Raw genomic sequence first — 19,759 nt, forward strand, 5'->3', positions numbered from 1 at the left:
GAGTGACGTTCCAGTGAAAGGGCTAAATTTAGACACTGGCTCCTGCTGCAGTTTGAATAATAAGTGAATGAGTGCGAGAGAATAAAAAGGCAGTGACAGTTGAAAAGTGGTGGAGACACAAAACAAACAAAGAATTGGCATTGTTAAGGTGCAATCAATCTAAGCGTGGTTTGTTCTTAAACCCACAAGCTGCCCTGGTTGTGGATGAGCCCTGTGCTCTTGTGGAAGGTGCAGCTGTGATGGTAGATTTGGGGGCGTGGGACGTTTCTCCGAGAGGCTGCGGGAGGAGAAACAACAGCAGCTCCGAGTGGATGGGGGAAGCGGGGGTGGGTGGCGCTGCTGTACTCACATGCACAATCTAACCTTTCTTGTTCATGCTGAACGCAAAATATTTATAAGGAAGTCCTGAACGACTTCACAAGACTTTTCTGATGTTCCCCTCACAGCGGATGCTTTTCCCCCTTTTGCTCTGACCTGGAGCAGGGAAACAGTGAGAGCTTCTCTGTTTTGGAGAGCTTTTGTCGCTGTAGCTCACATCAAGTGATGGACTAAGTTATTTCCTTTTATTATTTTAAAGGATTGTCACTGGAATATGCGATTTTCGCTTTATAACAAGCGCTTGGTGTAGATTGTGACCTGTAGCACCACCTGTGACACCGAAACAGGAAACAGCACCTGCGCTCATTCCAGTCAGGATCTTGCACTGTAAAAGCAGGACATTTTCCAGAACAGCTGGACTTATTTTTGCATATTTTTTCCTGCTTTGTTCTATTTTTACTGTCTTTGAGACCCGCCGTTGACACAGTTTGCTGACAGCGCAGCAATAATCAAGCAGATAAGTGCAGCACGTCTTACTGAACGTGAACAAAGGTGAGGCGTGCTTTGAGGTGGACAAGAAAGGCAGAACTAGAAAGAAGCGGGCTAAGACAGATCCAGATATTAAAATGACGGACGGTCCAAGACAACGGAGCAGCGCGTCGGGCTCTGCCAAGGATGCTGCCGGAGAAGAGGGGTCAGGAGGTGGAGTTGCGCTGAAAAAAGAAATCGGGCTTGTGAGCGCCTGCGGCATTATTGTTGGTAAGTGGCAGTCACACGTATGATGCAACCACTTGTCACATTAACTCCATAACAACTCAATTTCCTGTCTGTTTTGTGCGAAAGCCTACAGCAGATATGTGCATATGAGGAAGTATGCAAAGTGTGTTTTAGTGTCAGGGGCAGATCTAGAAAAATTTGGAAGGGGTGGCCATGCTAGGGTACAGACTCAGAGAGGGGTGGCACATTTGAAATACATAGAATTTGAGGCTTAATTTACTTTTTACAACAACCAATACATTATTAAGAATCACACTGTTTATTTTGTGTGAAAATGAGACACACGCAGTGCTTTGTTTAAGATAACTTCTCAAGCTATTTATTTCCTCCCAGTCTGGGCCATCACTGCTGCACAGTGGTCCCCAGCCATGAGGCAATTCATGCCAAGTCCAGAACAACACAACTAGAGAAATTTATGCAAATATCATGCTGCATTCATGATATAAAATCAAACTAACTTGATCAACAGCAATTATAAAGCACCAGAAAAATGTTAGTTATATTTAAGGCAACAATTTGTCATAGTTTTTCATTTTTAATGGTTAATACTGACAAGCATCACATTCTGACTGGTGTACCAGGGCTGGACAATGAACCAATCTTATACTCAATATGGCTTTGCCTGTGTTGGCTGGGAAAGAGACAATGAGAGGGAGACAGGGAGAAAATGACAAATAGGGAGGTGAAAGGGTCTGCAGTGGCACATGTGTTGGAGTGTGATACTTATTTAGACACTGTCACTTCAGGCAGGGTGCAAAAGGTGCACTGGGATCAGATTCCACTGCTCAGTAATTGAGGAGCATAAAGTTGATTATAAGTATGTGGGAGTTTCACGATAAGGATGTTGTAACCCAGTCAGTGATATTGCTGCTGCAATGCACTACACCACCACTTCCATAGATAGCTGATCAAAAGCGAGCTTTGTGCATCTGTTTAACTAGTAGTATGTGATGACAACCTAGAAGGGTATACATTGGTTCCTTCTGTAACATTGCTCTCTCTGTAATAGTGATGCCAGATCTCTCTCAGTATGTCTTGCAGCAGTCTTGTGCCCTCTGTCCCCCCACCCCCCACCCCAGCCATCATTAATCAGTGAACCTTTCATCATTTCTCTGTAGCCTGGCCAGTGAGGAGGATATCATCACCCTCTCTATGCTTTGCTATGAAAATAGCAAAGGTTATTCCACTGTATAAATCTGGTGATAAGCACAACTTCAGAAATTATAGACCGGTTTCTCTGTTGTCACAATTTTCAAAAATCTTGGAAAAACTTTTTAATAACAGATTAGACACATTTATTGATAGACATAAAATCCTCTCTGATTGCCAGTATGGTTTTAGGTCGAACCGATCGACATCTCTGGCCATTACCGACCTGATGGAGGACATAACAAATGCTATGGATTTGAACAAATACACGATGGGAATATTTATTGACCTAAAAAAAGCATTTTACACAATCAATCATGAATTATTAATGGATAAGTTAGAAAAATATGGGATCAAAGGAATGGTTCTGAAATGGATTAAAAGTTATTTTGCACAGAGGCGTCAATTTGTGAAGTTGGGTGAATACCAATCGAGTGAGCTGGACATTGTATGTGGAGTGCCTCAGGGTTCTGTTTTGGGACCTAAATTATTTATATTATACATCAATGATATATGTAAGGTTTCTGAAACTGTTAAAATGGTTTTGTTTGCTGATGATACTACCATTTGGGCATCTGATGAAAACTTACGGCAACTCTCGGTAAGGGTTTCAGAGGAATTTGTGAAGATAAAGAAATGGTGTGATAGTAATTTACTATCTTTGAATTTGGAGAAAACTAAATATATGGTATTTGGGAACCGTAGACCACATAATGAACTTCAATTGAGAATTGGGGGTGCTAACATCGAACGAGTATATGAAATCAAATTTCTGGGTGTCATGGTTGACGACAGATTATCCTGGAAATCTCATATCAGATATGTTCAGCATAAAATAGCTAAAAATATATCGATATTGGCAAGGGTTAGATATATGCTGGACGTTAAAGCATTGCGCATTTTGTATTCTTCATTGATTTTGCCATATTTGGAGTATGGCGTTGAAAACTGGGGAAACACTTACAGGAGTTCACTTCAACCATTGTACATATTACAGAAGAGAGCGATAAGAGTTGTGCACAAGATGGGGTATAGGGATCACACAAATGCAGTTTTCATACAGTCCAAATTGTTAAAATTCTTTGATTTAGTGGAATATAAGACTGCTGTGTTTATGTATAAAGCCAGGAACGACTTATTACCTGGTGGAATCCAAAAGTTATTTGGTGAAAGGGAAGGGGGATATAACTTAAGGGGTCACTTAAATTTAAGGGTTCATGCTATACGTACAACCAAAAAAAGATTAATTATCTATGAATGTAATTATGTAGAATGTTAACACTCTGCTGTAATAATTCTGTATATTACTTGTGTGGTGTAGAGGATAATTATTTATGTAGAGATACTGCTTAGGACTTAAAAGTTGTAAGATGATGTCATGGGGTAGGACTAGATAAGTCTAACTTCTTCCTACTCCATTCAAGCATGTACTAGGTATAAGCAAATTGATATTGGATTAGCATTGTTGGATATGTGTGAAATTACATGTGTTGACATAACTGTTTTACATGCTTGAATGAATAAATCAAATCAAATCAAACCCTCTCTCCTTTCTGATGCTCAGATGATTTGCCTATTCACAACACGTTGCAGGCTCACGTGTCTTTCTTGGACACAGTGAGAGGGGCTGCTGACACATAGATTAAATATGTAAGAATAGGTTTTGGTGACTTTTTGTATTAATCATGGGGGATACTACTTAGTTCATTTCTGAAGCAGCTCTAGGGAAAGTTTTCAGGGGTCAGACTGATATTTATTTTGGAAAATGTAGGATCCAGTGTTATTGTAAGTCAGGATATCTCAAATCATTCTGTTTTTACTCTGTCTCACCAAACTGTGGTAGTATTTCATAGATCTAGTACTACAGTAAGTTGCTGTGCTAAGCCTATAATTGCATTTAGAAATAAACATGTGCAACATAGAAACTCAAATGATCCAGCTTTTCTCATGATGTTCTTTTTGAGACGACAGCAAGTTTAATGATTGATTAACAATACAAAACTGATCAGGTACTGTACACATCTGGCTCAGTGATAATCAAAACATCCTTGACTTTCATCCCAAAACAGACATACTGCTACCTCTGCTGGTATACTTTTAGGGTTTTTGGTTATGTTAGTGATGAGATTTTGTAGAAATATTCAATAATAACTTGAAATCAGTGCATAAGATTGTATTAAGTGTCATATTTTTATACTCTAAATACTAAATAAATGTTTTTTTAAAATGTATTTGCACTTGCAGATGTAAAATAGGCATGATAGGAGACATCGGGAAGCCATGTTTCTTTATACTAGGGCTGCAAGCTTTGATTAATCTGCCTATTATTCTCTCAATAATTGATTAATCATTTAAAAGAGTGAACTGCATACTGTAATTTGTTAAAGCCCAGGGTAATGTCTTTAAATGTTCTTTCTTGTATGACCAAAAATTGAAACCCCCAAATTTTCAATTTATTATCCCGTAAGACCAAAAAAAGCACTAAATCCTCCACTTAATTGTAACTTAAATAACAAATCAACTAATTGTTTGAGCTCTACTTTATTCTATACTGTCACTATTAAACTTGGTTAAAAAAGATCATCCAGTGACGCAGTTACTGTGAGAGGTCTTTATCATTTAATACAAGCAACAACCGAGCAGCACTAATGCCTTCAGATGTCAGATCGATCAGTACGCCCATGATGATGAGCTATGGCACAGGTTGCCATGAGTGGATCTGAGGAGCGTGAGCTCTTCATATTGACCTTGACAGGATGAAGAGAAGAGAGAGGGTGACTCAGTAGTTCATGTGTTTCCACGGTAACGGGAGGAAAGAAGAGCGAGCGTGACCGGGTGTGCACATGAGACCTCCCAGGAGGTTTGCTACAAGAGGGGGAGAGAGAGAGCAACCTTGGCAGAAGACCTTGTTTCTGAGTAGTTTGTAACTTTATTTCTGTATCTTTGATTTTGCACTCGAAAAGGACAAATTTCTGCTTCATTCATGTTTTGAGGTGATTGCAAATACTGTCAGACCATCTAGAAAATCCCTGGTTAAACTCAAACTGCATGCTGCCACTATCTCTTCTCTGTGGTCCCAGCGCTGTGTGGATCTATGCAAAGACATTTAAATAATTAAATATTTAATTTATCGCTCTGTATTTATCAGTCGACTTAGAGGATCTTTATGGCCATCCAGAGTCCATACACGTAGTCACTCTCCTCTTCATTCATGCTCCTTCAGCTCACACTGTCATGCGCGAGGGAGATGTGCAGTCACGTGTCTTGTCTGATCCTTAATATGTGAATGTGCCTGACTGGGTTTGCATGAGGAGGGCAGGGCACACAAGGACATAAAAATGTTTTATGGCCTGTTGTACAGTCCAGGCATTTCTCACACCCAGAGCAGTCCAGAAATGTGCAAAGCCAGGAATTAGGATTAGAAGTGAACTTTTGGCCACTTGGAAGAAGGCTTCACCCTGATAATGCTGCTTTATTAGCTTGCATGGCTTAGCCACGCCTGAGCTGGACTCCACTCATTGTGTTTTTAATAGAATTATTGCACAGACTTAAATCCACATTAATTTAATTCAATATTAAGTTTAAGTTAATCCTTCATGTCATTTATAACTGAATTGTGCTGCAAAGCCTAAATTATTAAAAATCATTAAAAACCTTGGCTAGGTCCAAAATACAAAGAAACAAGTGCAGTAATGCTTCAGTGCAATATCAACTCTCTACAAACAAGGTCTGCAGGTCCTGTGAGGCTTTGGGCCAAGAAGTATGTTGCCTCAGCTTCTGGCTGTTTGAGCAGGGATTTAACATGGTAGTACTGTAAATGTATGGACTAATTTTAAAAGGCTGATTAGTGTTCAAACAAAATGCTACACTAACAAACACATGTTCCATAATATTCAGAGCCTGGCTGTTGGTGTGTTTGTGTTTGGTGGAGCGGTGGCATCCAGTTGTGTCATGGGCACGACCAAACACATAACACACTATTTGCATGTTTGAACCCCACTTCAAACTCTGTGTAGCAGCAAGCCTTCCCAGGACAAATACCATAATGTGCAAATGATTATTACTCTCAAACTGTAAAACCATAATACACAAGCATTTTTTAGTTATTTTAACTCAAATTGTACCAGAAAAGACTTAAATGTCCTGTCCAAGCTAGGAAGTGGTGATAATGGATGGAGTTGAAACAGTTAGTTAGTTAATAGTGATTATTAATTTCACTAATCCAATAGTACCCGTCCAGGTTGTACCCCGCTTCTTGCCCAGTGCCAGCTAGGATTGGATTGCAACAGTAAGCTAAACATTTTTTATGTTTTGGATTGTAAAAACATGCAAACTGAAGCCATAAGCTCTGTAACATGCATTTCAGTTTCCTGTCATTTCATAGATCAGATGATTAATCATTTAATTGCTCATGAAAGTATTGGTTAGTTGCTTAAATAGTAGCCCAAATAATCGGTTACAGATGAACAACATAAAACTGATAACACAAAATATGGCACAAAAATCAGAACGGAACTGCTGTCATAAAGTACGGAAAAAAGAAATCATCATTTAAAAACACATAAAGACACATGCTGTGACGTCTGAAGTGCAGCATAGCTTGTTGCTGTCAGTAGTTACCAAACAAAGCCCAAGGGGGAACAGAAATATGTTCAGGGCACAAGTCTCAGACCAAGCCACTTCCTGTGTGAAACAGCAATTCAATAACAATGGAGGACATCAACATATCTTGCTGCAGGGAGTTGGAACAAAACAAAGATTTGGTCCAGAAAGTGGGCAAATGTAATGGAGGGTTCTGCTTCCTAAAGTTGATACAAACCCTCAGTTGGTTTTAGATCAAGTTCAAGAGATAACCAGTGCTTTGGCAACAGTTCATTTTAAAAAAAGGATGTAAAATTGGCCACACAATCAGGAAACTCGAAGATTCCACATTAGTCAGCATCTGTCTCAAACACTGGTGTGCGATGATGTACATGACACAGATGCACAACATGCAAGTGTGCACATTTAGTTGCTCCTATGAAAGCCTCATATAAAACTCCCCCAAACCATCCTGTACTAGATTGATACCTTGAATTGGCTCTACAGAGTCGAACAAACACTGCAGAGGCACCTCAGGGAGTCTGCGACAGAAAAACGTGCTGAGTCAGTGCATGGCTGCTTTTTCCCACATGTCAAAGGTCGTGCACTGAAGATGCTTTGTTTGTCGTTTCTCTACCTTTTATCTGCAGCTGGAGCTATATAAGTGGACATCTGTCCTCACCATCTGCTCATGATGCATATGGACTCTGTCAGTGTTGAACAAATTTGCACGTCCTCATGCTTCAGTTGAACACATGGTTTTACATATGTTCAGGATTCGTCTTAGCTTAAACTGATCTCAGAAAGCAGACAGTACCATGTTGAGCATGCGAAGAAAACAGGATGACTTGTTTGAGTTTGCAACTTATTTTTATTAATGTTTAACCTGTTAAGTTTATTAGTAATTAATAAATAGTTCAAAGTAGTTTAGTTCAGCTATTCTTGACTTTGGCTCAGAATTGCAACAGGTCCTCACATTTGAGATGCTGGCACCACAAATTATTTGGAATTTTTACAGAATGTTGTCACACTATGCACTTAGCTTGTAGCTGTAGGTTTTCCACTGTAGTTCAATGGGTTCATTGTAGCAGGAAAACTGATCCACACACGTCTAATGTCTGAGCTTCCTTTAACTCTGAGCAGTGTGACAGTATCATTCATACCTTGGACTTTTGTATTGTAAAATGCAACTCAGCCTATCATTCAGTCACTTATGATTGAAAACTTTCAACCTTTGACTCTTTGTTATTGGATGCTGGCCTTGAGCACAGTCAGTCCAATCAGCTGAATCTGACTGGACCCTCCTGACCTCAGACCTCTAAATTGGGCTCAGGCAGCCCCTTTCATGTTGGACCTGAACCCAGTCGTCCGTCCTTTCTGTGTAAACTTCTTAACACTTTAATGCTCATTGAATATGTTTAGGACATAATGTATCCGCCTTTAATCCCGCCTTCCTCTTTGCACTCTTTCACCCCGCTCTCCATCTCCTGGTCACTCTATGCTAAGTCAGCAGGTTGGCGGTTTGTACTTCCTCTGTGCTCACTCTCTTTTCTCTGTCTCTCACTTTGTACTCACGATCTCTGTCTATTTCCTGTTCTTTTGTGTTTTTTCTGTTTGCCCACAAGCGAACAGCTTCATCAGTGAGCTAGTTTTACTATGAGGTACTAGTTTTCCTAGTACTACTTTCCCTTTTATTGTGTAAACAAAAGGTCTGAAAGTTCTCACACTCACACACAGTACACGTAAATCTGTTATGGTTTGTGGATTTGCTTCCTGTTTGGTGCTTTTATTTTGGTTAGACGTCTTGTCCTGTGTCACCTCACCCATCCCAGCTTTACTCGGTTTTGCAATCATCACTCATTATCCTCTGCTCTAGTGTGTATATATTCTCCTCCTTTCCCTCAGCCTCTTGCTGGTTCATTCTGCTTGCTGAATCCATTGACCACACTCTGCCAGTTTGTGTACCCCTGTAAATTTTTTGTGTCTGTTCCTGTCCTGGCTTTGTTCCTCTCACTAATACTACTAATAATAATAATCACCGTTATTTGGCCAAGTATGTTACACACAAGGAATTTGTTTCCGATACAGCTATCTGCAGCGCCAACTCAACCGATGGCTCTAACCATTGGGGGCAACTTGGGGGTTCAGTGTCTTGCCCAAGTACACTTCGACATGTGGACTGCAGTAACCGAGATTCAAACCTCTGACCCTCTGGTTGGGAAATGACTGTTTTTCCCACTGAACCACAGTTGCTCCCTAGTTCTTAGGTTCTTTTCTCCAGTTTGACTTTTTGTTCCTCTCTCCTCCCTGACCAAACTGTTTTGGTATCCTTTGTTTCATGTCGTCAGGTTGAGCCCTTGTATTTTTTTCCCTTTGGTCTTTCGTTCTGTATTATTTATTAAATGTCCTACTTGAACCTTTCCTTGCCTTGTGTGTCTGCACATTGGCTCCTACCTAGCCAGTATTCGTAACATTATCCTGCAATGTTATATGACAGAGTATATCTCAAGTGGAAGTAGAAGTGTTATGAAAGTAAAAGCAACACAAACTGAATAGTTACTATGTATATAATAAGCTTAAAGGACCATACCAGTGTGTTTGCAGGATTTAGCTCTGTAGCTACAATTCAGTCTTTATGCTAAGCTATGCTAATTTTGTCCCTATTATAACTTTTTACTCTATGTACAGACATGGGAATGGTAATGAAGGGTAAATCTAAATCACCTAAAAAAATTGAAGTTGTTTCAGTGATTGTTATGTGGTCATGCATTTAACTGAAATGCAAATTTCCTTAAGTTTATTTTAATTAATTGAAACCAAAGAACTACTGGAATGGAATAAAATGCTCACATTTCTAAAACAAAAGTTAGTGATTTGTCAAAAATGGATTAAAAAAACATGCAAAACATCTGGCATGGTTCTTTAATAGCTTTTTTATTCTTGCACATCCTTTAACATCCATCCTCCCAGTTTGTAATCCAGGCCCAAGCTTGTCAAAACCTATCCAGAGCTACAAAACATGACACATCTGACACCTTCCCATGAAAACTAAACTGCTCTCGAAGTGTAAACATGATCTCCTTTTCACTTTGTACTAAAAACTGATACCTCTCCTTCCTCCCTCCACCAGGTAACATTATAGGGTCAGGTATCTTCGTCAGTCCGAAAGGGGTGCTGGAGAATGCCAGCTCCGTGGGCGTGGCCCTGATTGTCTGGATCATTACGGGCATTATCACCGCTATCGGGGCGCTGTGCTACGCTGAGCTAGGTGTCACCATCCCTAAATCAGGAGGAGACTACTCCTATGTCAAGGACATCTTTGGAGGACTGGCTGGGTGAGCAAACACTAGACATCAAGGTAGACATTCAGTCACCTAGATGGGGCAATCAGAGGGGCTTTTTTCAACCCGGGTCGGATCTAGAAAATTTTGGATGGGGTGGCCAAGCTGGGTACACACTCAGAGGGGTGACAAGTTTGAAATACTTGTAGAGTTAAATCCACCCCTAGTTCTATGTAATAATAATCCATACATTATCAAATACATACATTATGACTGAGTTGATTTGTCTATCAAACTTAAATTTGGTGTCAAATAAAACTCCCAAATGCAAAAGTTAAATGTAGCAAAAAGATATTAAGCCAAATGACTCATAACAGTCACCATGACTCTATTGTGAGGTTTTTCTTTGTCAACCTGTTTAGAATTTACTTTCAACCCACAGCCTCCTTCCATTCATTCATATATGGTTAGCTTTCACATAACGCTGTTTACATTAAATGCTTGGGAATCATTTCCCAAGCAAAACAATATGCACAGACTGTAAACACAGATTAGACCATTGTTTTTTCAACTATCACAAGGGGATGTATAATCGGGTTTTTCTTGGTAGAGAAGGAATTCATCCAGACATAACAGCCAGTGATTATTTTTGTCCCTTTGTGCTGGAGCTATCTGTACAAATCAGCAAACTTGTACCTTCAGAGAATTTATAGTTCAAGGCTTCTGAAGTGTTGGGACCTCACCGTTACCATGTGACCTGTGCCTAGGATAAATAAACTGCTCATGGAGTGTTTGTTTTTGTTGTCCTGTGTATACGGGCGTGGAGGAGTGGGTTTGTGTTTGCTTGGCGGAAATACCTACACCACCTTCAAGTTCAAGTACAAGTTTATTTGTTTGCCAATGGGGCAAGAGAATGTATCTACAATACGGACAAAGGGACACACAACAAGACATAAAAACATGTGAACAACGTTAAAAGACGGATAATGTTTCAAAGGCTCTTTGTTATGTCAGACTAACCTGCCTTTTCCTCCTGTACGAATCTGTTAATTAGCTTCAGGCACCATCTGTCTCACCACTGACGGTGATTGCATCAGCAAGGTAGTGGGCTGGTACCGGTGTATCGGGACTGCAGCTACTTGAGTGAACTGCCAGTCTTTACAAAGCTGAATGAGTCACCTCAGCCAAACCAGCTGCCAAAGAGAAATTTTATTAGTCTGGTTTCCAGCTAAGGTTTGTAACTGCTGCATTGTCTAATCAGTGTCTCACTGCACTGACAAAGAACCAAATAGCGAGAGTACGTTACAAGTGCTTGTGGCTGAACCTCAATGTAGGTTAATAAAAGAAATGGTTTGGTGTCAAGCTTCAGTATCAGCCTGTCACAACCAGCATGTGCTTGCCACCTTTGGTTGTTCTGGAGGGTTGCAAGGAATTATTATTGTTATTGTTTTAATTTGTTAACTAATTTAAACTATTATCTAGATTTGAATCATTTAGCCTGTAAAACATCAAAATAGCTAAAATAAAATGCAGTAAATCCTCATATTTTAAAGGCTGAAATTAGCAAATATTTACTTGGCAAATAACTCAAATGATTAACTGATTATCAATAATTAAAATGTTTTGATGACTAATTGCTTCAGGATTGCATGTCTCCGTCTTTTTGTTTTTATTAAAACGATTTCACCGCCCTTTGGCTAATAGGGATTACGTAGGTCTACACCCAGCTGTTTCTTCCATCCTTCTATGTGTAAACGGGCCACTCTCCCACCTTTTTCTCTTCAGGTTCCTGCGTCTGTGGATCGCCGTGCTGGTCATCTACCCGACCAACCAGGCTGTGATCGCGCTGACCTTCTCCAACTACGTCCTGCAGCCTTTATTTCCCACCTGCTTCCCGCCAGAGACCGGCCTGCGTCTGCTGGCTGCCGTCTGCCTCTGTGAGTCGCGTGTCAGGCCTGATGTTTGTGCAGATACTTAGTCACAGGCATGTTTCTTTAGAAAAGACATACTTCAAACAATACAGGCGTCAAGCACGTTTAGAGCGCTTAAACTTGTTTCAGCTTGTTTCAAATATAGTGTCTAATGGTTTTCTATTAAAGTTGGCACCTAGTTCATGAGTTTGCCTCCACAAACAAAACAATTTCAATTTAAACAAGTATTTTTTCTTTAATGGATTTATTGAAACTCATTAGGTCAGATATAGACAGGTTTGAGATACTAACTGCTCAGACACTGTACAGTGTGTGAGTGTACATTGAAAGCATGTTGCGCTGCAAGTCAAAGTTATAGCATCAAGGTTTTTAACAGTTGTCAGAAGCAGGGTGATTTGTTTGTTTCTGTCCCTAGTGTTCCCCCTTATTCTCTGAAGCTCCCCTGTTATTTAACCCTAGCTCAGAGTTCATACAGGGAAGGAAAGATGTAGCAGCCAGAGCAGTGTAGCAGTGAGCTGTGAATGTGTGAAGACAAACTGATAAATGTGTTGCAGCTACCATGACAGTGGTCAATCTGAATCCCTCAAGAAAGTTCTCACACACTGGCCAAATACTGCAGGCAGCCCTCAGACAGAGACAGGCATGTGTGGGTGTATTCAAGCATGTTAGGCTGTTTTCGGCTTATACCCTTACCTGACCTTTTAAAAACACATGCTACTTTGAACAGTTCTACACAAGGCTGAGAGCTGTGGCCTAACTCCTGCAATTGTGATGACATTTACTGGGGAGTCATCAGCAGAAATATCCTTTTTTAAAGTTTCACTAAATGCTTTTCTGTGTCCAAGTGTGTCCCTTCTTCAACTTCTGCAAAATTTTTTGTGCACATTTCTTCAGCACTCTGAGTTCAAATGGAAGCAGTTTGTTCAAAAATAGTTGAGAACCGGTGCTGATGTGCACAATCCAACACAACAGCTGTTTAGGTTCTTCAGCGGAACGTCTCGTAGTTGCCACTCTCTTTTTTTAGATTTCCTTTTTCACTTAAGCTCTACTGGGAGGGTTTTCCTGGAGCTGGCTATCACCTGGGTTGTCATGTGATCGAGTTGCGGGAAAACCTCGGTTTCCAGAGGCATGCGGAACAACACGCACAAACACGTTTTGCACTCAAGGAACCATGAGTTCTGTAAATGATGTCGGCCAAACAGGTTTTCAGTTTTATATGCTGACTTAGATTTCATATATCATCTCAGTCAGCTTAGATTACACATGCACTGACCTACAGTTACCTTTTTTCTTTAGGTGAAATGATTGTGGTTTGCTTTGCCAGCAGGTCAGTGCAGATCCTCTGTCATCTGACAGGTGGACAGATGTTAGGCAACATTCAGCAAAAATATTGCTGAGTCTTCTTTGATTTATCCTTGTTTTGCAGTTCATGGGAAATATGTGAGAGATTAGCTGCTTCCCTTCAACCCTGACGTCATCCTTGTTGCTTAAGAAGCATGTGTGTGTTTATCTGCTTTTTAAACACATTTCTGTGATGTTTTAAAGTTGGCTTCTTTTAGAATATTATTTAATAGTGCGCATGATATAAACCTGCTTATATAACTAAAAATCCAGCCACAACAAGATTCAGTGACAGTCAAACCAGACACCACCAGCTGCTGAACAGTCTGGGTATTCTGTTCTGTTGGGTAAAAGGTATAATATTTCGCAACCATGCAGGAGGGTTTCCTCCCTTGAACCCGTCTTTCCCTCCACATGGCAGAGTGCGAGGACGTTGCACTGGCATGTTTTTCTGCACACCATTGTTAACTCGGCAAATCTCCTCACACACATACATAACACATTTGCATGCTCAGCTTACAGGTGGCTGATCGGACCCACAGAAAGTTCCCTCAGTCACAACCTGCCAATCAACAAAGAAGACAAGGAGGTGTCATGTTGACACTACAATGCAGTGCGGTGGTGATAAGATCAGAACAACTCTGTTTTCTCATGGTTAAGTTAAGAGGTGTAGGGTGTATTTAGTTGATCAGTCAGTTGTATTTGAATTGGTTGTGGCTGTGTTTGTATGTGCACTGGACATGGATCAAGTCATAAGCTGAACTGCATGTGCATCTTATTTCTAGTTGTTTGTAGGAGGAACTCTTCTTCTGTTCGCAGTCAGTTTTAGTCTGAATGTCGCCTCCCTGCCTTTTAAATACTCTCTCACTACACCTAAAAACACCGTAAACCTCTTCATAAGGTCTACAAACAAACCCAGAGTATAAATTGTACTCTGTGCAGTATATTCTCATGAGCGCAGACATGCATATCTGTTCATGCACATCAGCCTTCCTGTGGTGACAGCTGAGCTCAGAGTTAATTCATTTGCTGACTCAGACAGGCCTATTTAATAACACGGTATTGGACTGAAGCAACTGGCCTGTTGTCACCAGCGGTGCAGATCAAATCTATTATCTTTGCCTGTGTTATCTTAAGTTGAAGTGAGTTTGCTTTTTACAGCTTGTTTTGTTCTTCCTGAACACCAGATGAGTGTGGGGTGTGATATTCAACATAATAAAGAGAAACCTGGGCTAGATGATCATAAATAGACCTATTTTGATTTTTTTATAACTTCATTGAACTCATGATTGTCCATAGTTGCCTCTAGGTTTTCCTAGTGATTAGAGTTTTGTTTTCAGAAACAATAACCACTTTCACACTAACTTCTGAGATATTTTATAACCACAGCTACAACAAACAATGCAGTGAGTTCTTTTACAAGATCAAGAAAACTAGGAACATGTAGAAAATACAGTGTATTATGCAAATGGCGCATTAAAAAACTTTACATACTTTAGCTTCTGTGAAAAGTTGGCACAAGCTGATAGAGAAACTATAAATGTGATGATGTTAGACAGTGTGGGAAAAGGTGTTTGCCGACTCTAAAGCCACTTGAGGGGAGACACAAGTGGGAAACTGGATTTTAAAACAACCACTGTGTTTTCTTGTGTGTCTGTTTAGTGCTGCTGACATGGGTGAACTGCTCCAGTGTGAGGTGGGCTACCAGAGTGCAGGATATGTTCACTGCTGGCAAACTGCTGGCCCTCGGCCTCATCATCATCATGGGCATCGTGCAGATCTGCAAGGGTAAGCGGCCGATCTGTGCACCCATGAATGCATATGCACATAGTGTGTAAAATGGAAAAAGTCACACACAAATGCTTGGTGTCAGTGGGGTCTTTCTCAGTCATTTGGGATCAATCAGGTGCCCGGGCCCTTCTGGTTAAAACTCACATGGCTAATATCAGCACGCCTTTGTGGCACTGCACATTAAACACAACTGGGGGCCAGTTATTACAGGAGCTGCAGAGAGTGGCCCCTGTAACAACTACATGGGGATTTGTCATTGTCTGAGATTATGAACAGTTCAGTGGTTGATTTGATGGAAAATTTTAGGTCATACATGAGAAACAGGATGTGAAAGAACAGAGGAGAAATACTTTAATCCTGAAAACATGGATCACGAAGTGATTTAAGGAAAATATAACAAATGGAGAAAAAAACCCACAGGATTCCTAAAAGTTAATGATTTAGACATCTACCCCAAACAGATTTTTGAAACTTGAAGTCAGTTTAAAGGCATTTAGTTGAATGTCTTCTACAGGTTCTTTTACACACGCTTATTACATTATATGATGGTTTTCATCTGGGTTTCCTTAACACAAGCCCAAACTTTAGTAGAAACCAGCCTGTTTACCCCCTCAGCAAGACAACATTAGCAACCACAGTAAAATGATCAGGAGCAGACCCACTGTGTTAGGTAAGGCTGTTCACATTTACATAAGGAACACAGACAGTTTCAATGAAACAGGAATGGGTTTTCTTAAGACCACAAAATGCAAAATATTTTTTTACTGCTGCACCAAACTAGAGTTTGCCTCCTCTTTGGCACTGTCTTCTGCACCTATAGGCGAGTACTACTGGTTGGAGCCAGTCAATGCCTTTGAGCCGTTCCAGGACTATGACGTGGGTTTGATAGCCTTAGCCTTCCTACAAGGCTCCTTTGCCTATGGAGGGTGGAATTTCCTCAACTACGTCACAGAAGAGCTAGTGGACCCCTACGTGTAAGACACTCTGCCTCCTATATTTCCAGAAATATTGTGTTGTGGTTAGAAAACCACCTTCCAAAGCACCAAGTGGCTCATGGCCATAGGAATATAGCAGAATTAAAAGCTGCTTGTAGTAATGTCAGTGCTTAGCGGTCACATACCAACTGAGCTTCCAGGTTTAATCCCTGATCCTTTTTGTTAAAGCTCTGTGAAATGTATTCAGTCTCGCCTCACTGTCTGGCCTTTGATCACAAACAATGTCTTGGTGTATAAAATGGCTTATTTCTTCATTTCTGCAGCATTTTCATATTTAATAACCTAAGTCTATGGAAGTGAATCATCTCAAACATTTGAGGGTGTATGAACCACATTTCGAGAGCTACTTGGTTTGCAAAGATTTGTAAGTGCACAATCAGATTTCAGTGTGGTCTCAGCCATGCGTGCACTCGTTTCAGAGTTTGTGCTCAGAATTCTCCATTGGGTTTTGTGTGAAAGTTTGTCAGCGCCAAACGTTTTGAAAGTAGGCCAAATAAGTTTCGAGTGCTATTCAGTTTGTAAATCTGAATGTGAAAGTGAGCAGGCATGACAGATTTGAGACCAAGGGAAGACAGAATCAAGAGGGTAACAGATGATTTTTTAGCGAGCAGCAGGGATCCTCTCACTTTAAAATCTGTCTCTGCTCTCACAAATCCATGGCTGCACACTCTCAAATTCAGGTTTGTGTCCTGAATAGCACTCACAACTTGTTTTTGGCATCAGCAGACTTTCATACAAAACACAGTGGAGAAATTTGAGAGCAAACTCAGAAACGAGCACGCGCGGGGCCAGGATTATGCTCAAATCTGATTTGCTCTTACAGATCAGTGCCTGTGAGCTCTCAAATGCTGAACTGCAAAATGTAGTTCCTGCATCCTCAAACGTTGTAGTGGAAATTTACTTCCATACTAAGCATTTGCAAAATGTAGTTCCTGCACCCTCAAACATTGCAGTGGAAATTTACTTCCATACTAAGCATCCATTTGTACTACAATAAACCCTGCTCCCTCTGTCTCTTAAGCGTTCCCCTCCTTTCTGTCAAGTAAATACTGCTTCTTTGTCTATAGGAACCTCCCTCGTGCCATTTTTATCTCCATCCCCCTTGTCACCTTTGTTTATGTCTTTGCCAACATCGCTTACGTCACCGCTATGAGTCCCCAGGAGCTGCTTGCATCAAACGCTGTTGCCGTGGTGAGTATCTCTGACTGTGACGTAGGATGCCTCTTGATTAAAAACTGACTTAACAGTAGGAAGACTCTGCCCCCTTCATGTGCTCCCTGTTTGTCAGTGCTCAACTCCTACCTTCTGTGGCTCATTCATTGTACTAAATAGATTTAAAATATGTTGAAATAGGCATCTAACCGTGTGTCTGAATCTGCTTTACTCCACCATCCTTCCCTTTCACCTAACCTCTAACCTTCATCCTCCCATTCCTCAGACATTTGGTGAGAAGCTGCTGGGAGTCATGGCATGGATCATGCCCATCTCGGTGGCTCTATCCACCTTCGGGGGAGTCAACGGTTCACTCTTCACCTCTTCACGGTTAGTTGACTCAGCACTGGCTTTCATCTCTGCCTCAGACAGTCACTGAACGTTTTTTGTGGGTTTTATCCTGCAGGTCAAACACCTTACATATCACATCACTCTTTTGAAACTGCTCTCATAAATTTCCACTTACTTTATGCACTGTGTTAGGTATTTTTAGTCAGATAGATATTGGATAGATACTTTATGTATTAGAAATGTTTAGTGGAGATGGGATGTCTAGTTAGACTGTTAAATGCTTAGTCATGCTTATGAGTTTCTACAGGGTACATCTGGTCAAGGATAACTAGAGAGAAGAGTTGATGACTGTCAGCAGACAGGGTGTTTAATATTATTATTATGACGTGTATAATTCTGTGTAGTATGGGGCTAGCCCAACCGAGGGGATATAATGTATAGGCCTGTTGGGTTAGGGGTCTTTCATCTTACATCTGCCTACATGCAGTATGGAGGTGCAAGATACCTGAGCGTGTAATGTTAATTTTACCTGTGATCCTTTGAATAAATCAGCACTGTTTTGTAGTTACTTGGACTGTCTCGTCTCTTAGAGTCAGTATGGTAAGAAGTACCGGGTACAACAACTGAGTTCAGCTTTTCTTCTTCGCTTTCATCCTCATCTTAACCCTCTTTTTTTTCAGTGTACAACATGTGGATATACAGTAGACAGAACTTTTGTATATGCTTTGAGTGATTCTTTTCTGTTTGCCTTTCACAGACTGTTCTTTGCTGGAGCCAGGGAGGGCCACCTCCCCAGTCTGCTGGCCATGATTCACGTAACGCGCTGCACTCCCATCCCCGCTCTTCTCTTTACTGTGAGTACTGCTCTCGCCGCTACACTCCCTTATAGCATCTCCTTCTGATAAGTCTGTTTTGGTCTCATGATACACCTAAAATCTATACAGGAAAATAGCACCAGGCCAAGCCATAAACATTCTGTCTCTGAACGCTGTTTCCATCTCGTTCCTCAGTGTCTGTCCACCCTGCTTATGCTGTGTACCAGTGACATGTACACCCTTATCAACTACGTGGGCTTCATCAACTACCTCTTCTATGGAGTCACTGTTGCCGGGCAGATTGTCCTGCGAATTAAAAAGCCGGAGATGCACCGGCCAATCAAGGTGTGTTTATGTGGTGGTTTTATTTTGTTTTGTTTTGGGGGTTTTTGGTCTGTTTGACTTTAAATTTTGACTCTTTTTACATTGTTTTGCACTTTATGTATGAATATACCAGTGTACACCACATTTAAACAAAGATATATATACTGTCTAACAAAAACAGTAATATCAGTAAGGAAATAAATGTTGTCAATTTACAGTAGATAAAATATAAAGACCAAATGACATGCAAAAAGCATGTAGTGGGTTAGCATCTCATTTAAATTGTATGATCTTCTTTAAAGGTTACAATACCAAATCTTCCTCTCTGCATGAGTGTAATAAGTTGCTTTGTTCTCTCTCACAGGTCAGCCTGATATGGCCAGTGATTTATCTCATTTTCTGGGCCTTCTTGCTCATCTTCTCCCTTTACTCTGAGCCCGTGGTATGTGGTATTGGCCTGGCCATCATGCTGACAGGCGTCCCCGTCTATTTCCTGGGAGTCTACTGGGACAAAAAGCCACAGTGTTTCAACAGCTTTGTTAGTAAGTTACCTTATCCCATGCTGTGCCACGTTGAGATGGTCCAGGCATATTTCACTTGGCAAGTTAAAGAGATGGTTTGATATTTGGGGAAAATTAGCTATTTATATGAAAAGATCAGTACTACTCTCAGGTCTGTGTGTTATCTTAGCATAAAATTAAAACTATTTACCAGCCACCGCCTCTAAGGCTCACTACGTAACACATTTGTTATATTTTTACATTTCTGTTTTGGATTCGAACTATTTGAGGCCTTGTTGTCCAGCTGTGTCCTCCTGCTTCCAGTCTTAATCACCTCCTCTCGCTCCGCACTGAACGCACACAGATATTAAAATGTTGAAATATTTGCATGAAAAATTACAGAATTTGGTCTGGAAAAAAATTAAATGTATCAGTTTATTGGCCTAAATATCA

At 40.6% G+C, this 19,759-nt stretch overlaps 1 protein-coding gene across 1 annotated transcript in view; it reads left to right on the forward strand.

Moving 5' to 3' along the window:
- The first annotated feature begins 348 nt into the window (after positions 1-348).
- Positions 349-19,759, forward strand: part of slc7a8a (solute carrier family 7 member 8a) — a 22,160-nt gene continuing 2,749 nt past the window's right edge. Inside the window, exons 1-10 of the mRNA XM_020624599.1 lie at positions 349-1,077; positions 9,956-10,160; positions 11,892-12,043; positions 15,041-15,166; positions 15,990-16,143; positions 17,232-17,355; positions 17,603-17,706; positions 18,425-18,521; positions 18,678-18,827; positions 19,171-19,348. Coding sequence (XP_020480255.1) covers positions 945-1,077; positions 9,956-10,160; positions 11,892-12,043; positions 15,041-15,166; positions 15,990-16,143; positions 17,232-17,355; positions 17,603-17,706; positions 18,425-18,521; positions 18,678-18,827; positions 19,171-19,348 — 1,423 coding nt within the window. The 5' untranslated portion in view covers positions 349-944. The remainder of the gene's footprint in view (positions 1,078-9,955; positions 10,161-11,891; positions 12,044-15,040; positions 15,167-15,989; positions 16,144-17,231; positions 17,356-17,602; positions 17,707-18,424; positions 18,522-18,677; positions 18,828-19,170; positions 19,349-19,759) is intronic.

Source organism: Monopterus albus, unplaced genomic scaffold (genome assembly GCF_001952655.1).
Source record: "Monopterus albus unplaced genomic scaffold, M_albus_1.0 scaffold333.1, whole genome shotgun sequence".
In the NCBI taxonomy this organism is placed as follows: Eukaryota; Metazoa; Chordata; class Actinopteri; order Synbranchiformes; family Synbranchidae; genus Monopterus; species Monopterus albus.